The 8,604-nt window shown below is 46.2% G+C and overlaps 1 protein-coding gene across 1 annotated transcript; it reads left to right on the top strand.

Annotated features, from left to right (window-relative positions):
- The first annotated feature begins 1,454 nt into the window (after positions 1 to 1,454).
- LOC143269823 (keratin, type II cytoskeletal 6A-like) lies at positions 1,455 to 6,721 on the top strand. Its single transcript, XM_076556891.1, has 9 exons — positions 1,455 to 2,055; positions 2,597 to 2,811; positions 3,124 to 3,184; positions 3,340 to 3,435; positions 4,543 to 4,707; positions 5,128 to 5,253; positions 5,396 to 5,616; positions 5,828 to 5,862; positions 5,961 to 6,721. Exons 1-9 carry the CDS (start codon positions 1,567 to 1,569, stop codon positions 6,191 to 6,193), a joined length of 1,641 nt encoding a protein of 546 aa, XP_076413006.1. The 5' UTR covers positions 1,455 to 1,566; the 3' UTR covers positions 6,194 to 6,721.
- The last annotated feature ends 1,883 nt before the right edge of the window (positions 6,722 to 8,604 follow it).

The following is an 8,604-nucleotide window of genomic DNA, read 5'->3' as shown; positions in this document are numbered from 1 at the left end:
CTTGTATGACGAGAAGTTTAAGAAGATTATCAGAAATATTGGAAGATCTCCCAAGTTCATGGATTGGTAGAATTAATGATGTAAAAATGGCTATCTTACCAAAAGCAATCTACAGATTCAATGCAACCACATCAATATTCCAACACAAATCTTCATGGATTTTGACAGGAAAACTTACAGCTTTGTGTGGAAACAAGAATAACCCAGGAGAGTTAAAAAACGTCCTCAAAAATACAAGAGCTGTTGGAGGCATCTCCACCCCTGAAAGGCTTGACTACATCTCATTGAGATTCATGATTTAAATAAAATCAGTTTACAGAAGATGGGAAGATGGGGTGAACTGTTAAGTTTTCACCAGGAGCAATCAAGGAGAAAGAAGCAGCTGAAACTCTAAGAAGGACTTTAAACAATCTGGGAGAGGGGCTGGAGAGATGGCTCAGCAGGAAAGAGCACTGTCTGCTCTTGTTGAAGTGGGTTCAAGGGGCTCACAGCTCACAACCTTCTCGTAACTCTACTTCAAGGGGATCTGACTCACTCTTCTGGTCTGCAGGAGATCCAAGCACACAAGTGGTTCACACACATTCATTTAGGCAACATGCCAATACACATATTTTTTAATTGCATTCATTTTCCTGAATTTAAGAATGTGTACGTGTGTGTCTGGTGCCCTCAGAGGTCAGAAGAGGACATGGGATTCCCTGGAACTGAAGTTACAGATGGTTGTGACCCACCATGTGGATGCTGGAAACTAGAGTCAAGTCCTCTGCAAGGGCAACAAGTGTTATTCACCACTGAGCCATATCTACACTCTCTTGAATCATTTTTAATGTAAATATATGTACTTAATATGTATTTTCATTTTCTACATACATACCAAATAGCCTATCTTTAGATACAATATTGAATTAATTACTGAAGAAATTATATTTTTTTGAGATCTGCTTTCAAATTTTCTAGGGTTGGTGAGCGAACTGATTGGAAACATAAAAAAATAAGGCTGGTGTGAGCTGTTTGGTGGAAACTGGTGACAAGGGTGTGGGACAACATGTGGTTGACTTCTCTATCTGTTGAGATGGGGTCTAAAGGAAAACAGGTCACAGTTCACATTCCTAATCACGAAGGTCGGTGACAGCCTCTCTGTTGGCCTAAGAGGACAGTTGGTCTCCAGGATGTCCATGGGAGAGAGGGGCAGGCAGGGGGACGAGGGATCTCAGCACATTCAGCAGGACCTGCAGAACCTTTGAGTGGGTGACTAAGTGAGATACAGTGAATAAACAGCTGATTTACTGTACCCAGATTATGTTAAAATGAGAGGCAAGAGCATTTTCCCTCACTAAAGGAAGTCAAAACCACAACCTCAAAATTAAATAACATTTTTGATGAATCTAGGTGTAAGCTTACTGTGTATGTGTAATTCTCTGCCCTTCCCACTCTGCAAGCTCCCTTCAGGACCAAGCCCAGCCCATCTATACTATATATAAGCAGCTGCCCAGAGCCTATCACGCTCATCTGCTCAGCTCTTCCCTGCAGTCTCTCCACTTCACAGACTTCTCATCTCCAGGAACCATGTCTACCAAATCCACCATCAGGAGTCAAACCAGCCACCGAGGCTTCAGTGCCGGCTCAGCCAGAGTCCCTGGGCTCAACCGCTCTGGTTTCAGCAGTGTGTCTGTGTGCCGCTCCCGAGGCAGTGGTGGCTCTGGGGCCATGTGTGGAGGAGCTGGCTTTGGCAGCAGGAGCCTCTATGGTGTGGGGAGCTCCAAGAGGATCTCCATCGGAGGAGGCAGCTGTGGCATTGGGGGAGGCTATGGTAGCCAAGTTGGAGGAGGAGTCGGCTCTGCCATTATCTTCGGTGGTAAAGCTGGGTTTGGTGGTGGCTCTGGGAGCTCTGGATTGCCTGTGTGTCCCCCTGAAGACATTCAAGAGGTCACCATCAACCAGAGCCTCCTCACCCCTCTGAACCTGCAAATCGACCCCACCATCCAGAGGGTGAGGACTGAGGAGCGTGAGCAGATCAAGACCCTCAACAACAAGTTTGCCTCCTTCATCGACAAGGTGAGATGTGTTCTTTCTAGAGCAGCCTACACAGGAGTAGACTTGAGCGGATGCCAAAGGCAGAGGTGGAGGAAGAGTCTTTAGGCTTTGCTCAAGCAGGGCCATTCTTTCTGGTTGACTCTGTCCTGGCTTGGTGCTCCTCTTTAGTTAGGCTGGCAGCTGGCAATCAGGGTCAGAGTTCCTCTCCTACAGAGGTTGCCCCATAAGGGTGTCTGACTCCAGTGGGCTGTTATGAGCTCTAGCCTCCCATCACAGAGGATTGTACAAGGCAGAAGTCTCTGTAGGCCAGTTTGGGAGCATCCCAGTCACACTGACTGAACCATACTCCAGTAAGCCACTGCTAGGCTGCCTGTGCCCTGCCTGAGAGCTCTGCCTTCCTTATGGGGATGATGTTGGGAGCTTCACTCTGGTTGGCCCTGTAGACCCAGGGACAGGGACTACACTGAAGGGGTCTAGGCAGACAGCCTGAGAGGAGGGTCACACTAATGAAGGGGTCACTGAAGAATGAAACTCATTTTCTTCTCACACTCTTCCCCTCCAGGTGAAGTTCCTAGAGCAACAGAACAAGGTCCTGGATACCAAGTGGACCCTGCTGCAGGAGCAGGGCACCAAGACTGTGAGGCACAACATTGAGGAGTTGTTTGAGCAGTACATCAGCACCCTCAGGAGGGAACAGGAAAGCATCAATGGGGACAGGGGCCGCCTGGACTCAGAGCTGAGGAGCATGCAGGATACAGCGGAGGACTACAAGAACAAGTGAGTTAAGAAAAGAACACAGATTGTCAAAGTTCGTGGTAATGAAGGCCCAAATCTAGAACCAGACTCCATGAATTAAGGAAGCTCAGTCATAACAATGAAATGACAATTTATCTCCAAAGAGCAAGAGAATACGACCCTGGACGGTTGTAGGAGGCTATGGGGGAGAAAAGGAATGATATTCAATAACAACAAATTCATCTTTGGCATGATTTGCACATATTGCATTTATAGAATTTGGGGTAGGGTGAAGGGCTGCCTGTGATGCCATCTACCCACTGGCTACAATGTGTCGAACCCTCCCTCTTGTAGATACGAAGATGAAATCAACAAGCGCACAGCAGCAGAGAATGAATTCGTGACCCTGAAGAAGGTGAGCTGACTAAGTCACAGGGATGGTTTCTCTCCTGATGGAGAGAAATGCTTTGCAAGTCTGGTCCATTCCAGAGAATGGTTGCCAGGGAGATGGAGGAAAATAGGCTGGGCAAGAGAGTTAACCAGATTCCATGTTGTTAACTCTTTCCTCAGGAAGTAGAAGCTGTCTCCATGAATAAGACTGAACTGCAAGCCAAGACAGACAGTCTGACAGATGAGATCAACTTCCGGAGAGATCTCTATGATGCAGTAAGTCCCCCCCCTCTTTATCTATCTATCTCTATCTAACTGTGAATGTGTGTGTGTGTGTGTGTGCGTGTGTGTGTGTGTGTGTGTGTGTGTGTGTGTGTGTGTGTGTGTTCCTCTTTGTGGCAAGCCACAAGAATATATAATATAGATTCAGCTGTGCATTAAAGCTAAGCTTTTGACTGGCCAATGGTCTGTCTAAAGGCAAGCCATGTACTATGAATATTTCCTTCTATCCAGCTTTTAATATTTCAGCTGTCTTCTGCTATGAAATTCTTGAGTGCCAAATATTTCCAGACTACTTGGCTAACAGTTTAGCTCCCCAGAAATGCTGAACTTCTAGGTAACTAACTCCCGCACTGAGCCTGGGAGACAAATTGGCTGGAGATGCATAGTCCTCCTTTTGTGCAAATGAAGCTGAAACCATCCCCCTGCCTCAAGGCCTAGTGGCTCTCCAGAGCAGTTGACTGTAAACAAAAGAGGTTTTTATATATCAAGTTGGAAGGAAGAGGAACATTCATGAGGAGGCAGAGAACTGTGTGGACAGGGCGGCAAGGGTCAGATATTTTCTGTAGAAACAGACAGAATGGCATGGCCAGAGATAAGAGAGGAACACAGGTTCTGTAGAGGGTGAGGCAGATCTGTGGTAGTTTTCTGAGTGCCAGGAGGAGAGAGCAGTAGATGGAGAAGGAGGAAACAGAGGATGAAGATGAGGCTGCAAGCCTAGGAGCGTAGTCATTAGCAGGACTATGAGAGGGAACCAGATGGAAGTGAAGCTATGTAGACAGGATTTTATCCCAGAGAAATGAATTAGACCGATAAGGAGCTTGGTGCATCTAGAGTTATTCCTGCCCTGAATGCATGTTTGTCCTAGAGGAATAAAGTTAACAGACATAAGAGCATAGTGTATGTAGATTTTTAGCCCTTGGATATCCCACACCAGATGCATCAAATTCCCCTGGACCCTCAGTAGTCAAAACATCTGTTCTTCTCCCTCGTCCACTTTGTCCCCATTCCCTTTATTTTCTCCTGTGCAAACTGAGAGTGGGGTGTTGGGAACATCTGTAATCCTCATGTCCAAAGCTGACGTTGCCTCTTTCTGTTCTGTAGGAACTGTCTCAGATGCAAACTCACATCTCAGACACCTCTGTGGTCCTCTCCATGGACAACAACCGTAGCCTGGACCTGGACAGCATCATTGCTGAGGTCAAGGCCCAATACGAGGAGATTGCTCAGAGGAGCCGGGCAGAGGCTGAATCTTGGTACCAGACAAAAGTGAGTATTGAATGGAGGCTGATCAAGGGTATCTGGGACTCAAAATGAATCTGTAAGTCTCTGACATCATTTGAGGTTAGAGTTCTATTGAGAAGAACCTGGGATCCTGTAATAGCAAATGTACCTTGCACTTGTGTTACAGAGTTACGTTGTAGTCCAAGGATCAAGAGAACCCAGAGGTGGATGCAAAGTTGCCATAAATGGTGTCCATGCTCTCTTTGCTTGAGCTGTACTAAAGATACTGGCCCTCATGCGATTACACAGAACATGTTCAGTCCCCAAGAGAACTATGTAGTCCTGTTCTTCTTCAGCTTCCCTTGTGGAAAAGCCAAAATCCAAGGATAGTTGATGCCACTTAAGCGTGAATTTGCTTTTGCATGAAAAACTAACATAAATGTTCTTTCTTCTATTGACCCTCAGTATGAGGAGCTGAAGGTCACAGGGCGCAGACACGGGGGTGACCTGCGCAACACCAAGCAGGAGATCACCGAGTTGGACTGCATAATCCAGAGGCTGAGATCTGAGATCAACAACGCCAAGGAGCAGGTAGGATAGACAGAAAAATTCAGAGGTTGCTGTCCATTGCTTCTGATCCTCTAGACTCTTGCTCACTAGGAACAAAGATCTTGGGCTCCCCCTCTCAAGAGAACCACATTTCAAGTTAGTTTTTCTTACTCTCTCTGCCCAGTGTGCCAAACTGCAGGCTGCCATTGCTGAGGCTGAACAGCGTGGGGAGATGGCCCTCAAGGATGCCAGGGGCAAGCTGCAGGGGCTGGAGGATGCCACACAGAAGGCCAAACAGGACAAGGTCAGGATGGTGAAGGGGTACCAGGAGCTCATGAATGTCAAAATGTCCCTTGATGTGGAGATCGGCACCTACAGGAAGCTGCTGGAAGGAGAGGAGTTCAGGTGAGAGTATTCACCCCTCCCCAAGCCCCTGAGGACACCTCCATGATGTCAGGCACTGAGCACAAGATGAGGGAGGCACCAGCTGTGGCCACAATGGCTCCATTCAGAAACCCTCTGCTGGGATTCTCTGTGAACCATCACCAGACTGAGGGTTCCCACAGGGGCCGAGGTGATGGCTTCCTAGTTCTCACCTACTCTGTTCCTCTTCCAGGCTGAATGGTGAAGGCGTTGGACCAGTCAACATCTGTAAGTACTCTGCTTGGTGCCTCCCCTTGCCCTGCCTTGTTCCTGGCTCACTGGACAGAGTGGCTCACCGTGTCCCTGTACCCTTCCCTCCTCCACAGCTGTGGTGCAGTTCACCATGTCCAGCAGCTATGGCAGCGCAGGTGGTGCCAGCAGCAGCCTGGGCCTGGGAGGAGGCAGCAGCTACTCCTACAGCAGCAGCCATGGCCTTGGAGGTGGCTTCAGTTCTGGCAGTGGCAGAGGCATCAGCGGTGGCCTCAGCTCCTCTGGTGGCAGCTCCTCCACCATCAAGTACAGCAGCACCTCCTCCAGCAGGAAGAGCTACAGGCACTGAAGTCCCTGCCCCCAGAGCTGGTCCCTGATCCCCAGACCCCTGGCTGCAGAGCCCTGTGCTCAGGGGCTGTCCCTGCTGGCCTCCCACCTCTGCTCTCTGGTTAGGGCTGGGGAGCTGAGTCCTTGTTGCTCCTCTGTCTGTCCCTGCTGGGTCCCCATGACTCATCTTCTGATTGTCATCCTCTGACTTCACATCACAGTTCATTCACATTTGGTGCTTCAAGTTGTATTTAGGTTTACAGGCTCCTGCCTCCCTGGCTCTGTCTCTGATGCTGCTTGTGAAATGGTGTCCTTGTCCCTTTCATCCATTCTGGAAACCATTGTCTGGGTCCTACTCAAGAAAACCGGAGCTTTCCTTAAGTTTCCAGTGGCCTGAGAAAAGCCCAACTTCAATGTCACGAAGCTCTCTGGCAGTACCTGTGATAGCCTAAGTCAACAGTCCTGTGATGTATGGAGTCCGTGCTCATGTGACCTCTCCTCTGCTCTTTGCTTTCTTGAAATTGCTAAATAAAGCAGGTTTATAACATAATGACTTTCTCCATTTTTTTTTTGTGTTTTTTTTTTTGTCGCAAATTGTTTTATATAGAAAGTCTGCAACCTTGATAGATGAGGTCCTTTTAGGGTATATTTACTGCTCACATTCCAAGTTCTCTATGTCTTTATCATAAATATATATATTTCAAATTTATAATTATGTTTAATTTTAATACATTTAAATTAAAACATAATTACATCAAATTCCCTCTTTATTTTCCACCTCCTTTTAGGTACCATTACTCCAAATCCTCCCATGGTCCTCCATTTTTGAAATTCATAGCTTTTTTGGAGAGCCTATATTTCCTCACTGTCATATGACAATTTTAACACATATGTTCCCCCATGTGTTTCACTCCCCTTCTTTAGAGAGAGTTGACAAATGTGAGTTGAGTGTTCCTTCCCACATGAATTGTCTCCCTGTCAGTGAGAACGAGAATCTGGCAGACGGTTAATGTACACTTGGCTTTAACCGCCCTTATCAGGAGTGAGCGGTGAGCTCTCCCTGATGTGATCACTGGCACCTCTGCCCCTCTGCACACACTCAGCCAAAGCATTCAGTGGAGAAACACATCCTTGCACCACCATCGCAAGATCCCTTTGACAAGAGAAGAAGGCATTTGTTTTAGAACTACAGCTGTTCATGAGCAAGAAGCTTGCAGACAGCTAGAGACCAGTCAATTAATATTGCTTCTTCTGAACTGGAACTACATTTCTGGAAATGTGCCCTGAAGAAACAGCAAAAACACAGCATGGTATTCAGACATGCCAATCATCCCACCTACACCTGGGGAAGACTAGGGACATTCGACCTAGTCAAATTAAGGAAGCCAAGAATCCTGAAGCAAATCCTGAATTTATCATTTTGGGACACGTAAAGGCTTTATGAGAATATCTCCCTCCTTCTCATACGTCTAACCATCCCCTTGGATATTCCAAGAACCTGAGTTTCTATGTGGCTCACAGCTCACAACCTTCTGGTAACTCTATGTAGAGGATCTGACCAACTCTTCTGGCCTTCAGGGGAATCAGGCACACAAGAGGTTCACAGACATTCATTCAGGCAAAACACCAGGACACATTTTATTAAGTTATTAGGAGAAAAAGGATTATGGGATAATGATAAGTTCTGTTAAACTATTCAAGATCTATGACCTACATAAAACAAGAGTTAAATATATTTACAAATGTGAATAATTAAAATACTTAAAAAATAATACTAACAAGAGTATAGGAAAATCAATCATTTCTGTTATATTTAAGTTATTTTATGTATTGGACTAGTTTTGTGAATGTAAGTATGTGTAACATGTGTGAGTGTGGTGCCCTTAGAGGTCAGAAGAAGACATGGGATTCCCTAGACCTGGAGCTATGGATGGTTATGATTGACCATGTGGATGTTGGGAGCTAAAGTCATGTCCTCAGCAAGAGCAACAAGTGTTATTCACCAGTGAGCCATCTCTACAGCTCCTTGAATCATTTTTAATGTAAATACATATATATACATATGTAAAGACATATGGTTATGTCATACATATACACAAAACAGCCTATCTTTAGATATAATATTGAATTAATTACTGAATAAATCATATTTTTTGAGATCTGCTTTCAAGTATTATAGGGTTGGTGAGTGAACTGATTGGAAACATGAAAAAATAAGGCTGGTGTGAGCTGTTTGGTGGAAACTGGTGACAAGGGTGTGGGACAACATGTGGTTGACTTCTCTATCTGTTTGAGATGCAATCTAGAGGAAAACAGGTCACAGTTCACATTCCTAATTGCTGAAGGTCAGTGACAGCCTTTCGGTTGGCATAAGAGGACAGTTGGTCTCCAGGATGTCCGTGGGAGAGGGGCAGGCAGGGAGCAGAGGGATCT

This window comes from Peromyscus maniculatus, chromosome 20 (genome assembly GCF_049852395.1).
Source record: "Peromyscus maniculatus bairdii isolate BWxNUB_F1_BW_parent chromosome 20, HU_Pman_BW_mat_3.1, whole genome shotgun sequence".
NCBI classification, from domain to species: Eukaryota; Metazoa; Chordata; class Mammalia; order Rodentia; family Cricetidae; genus Peromyscus; species Peromyscus maniculatus.
Note: the sequence above shows the minus strand (reverse complement) of the source record. Positions and strands in the feature narration are given on the sequence as shown.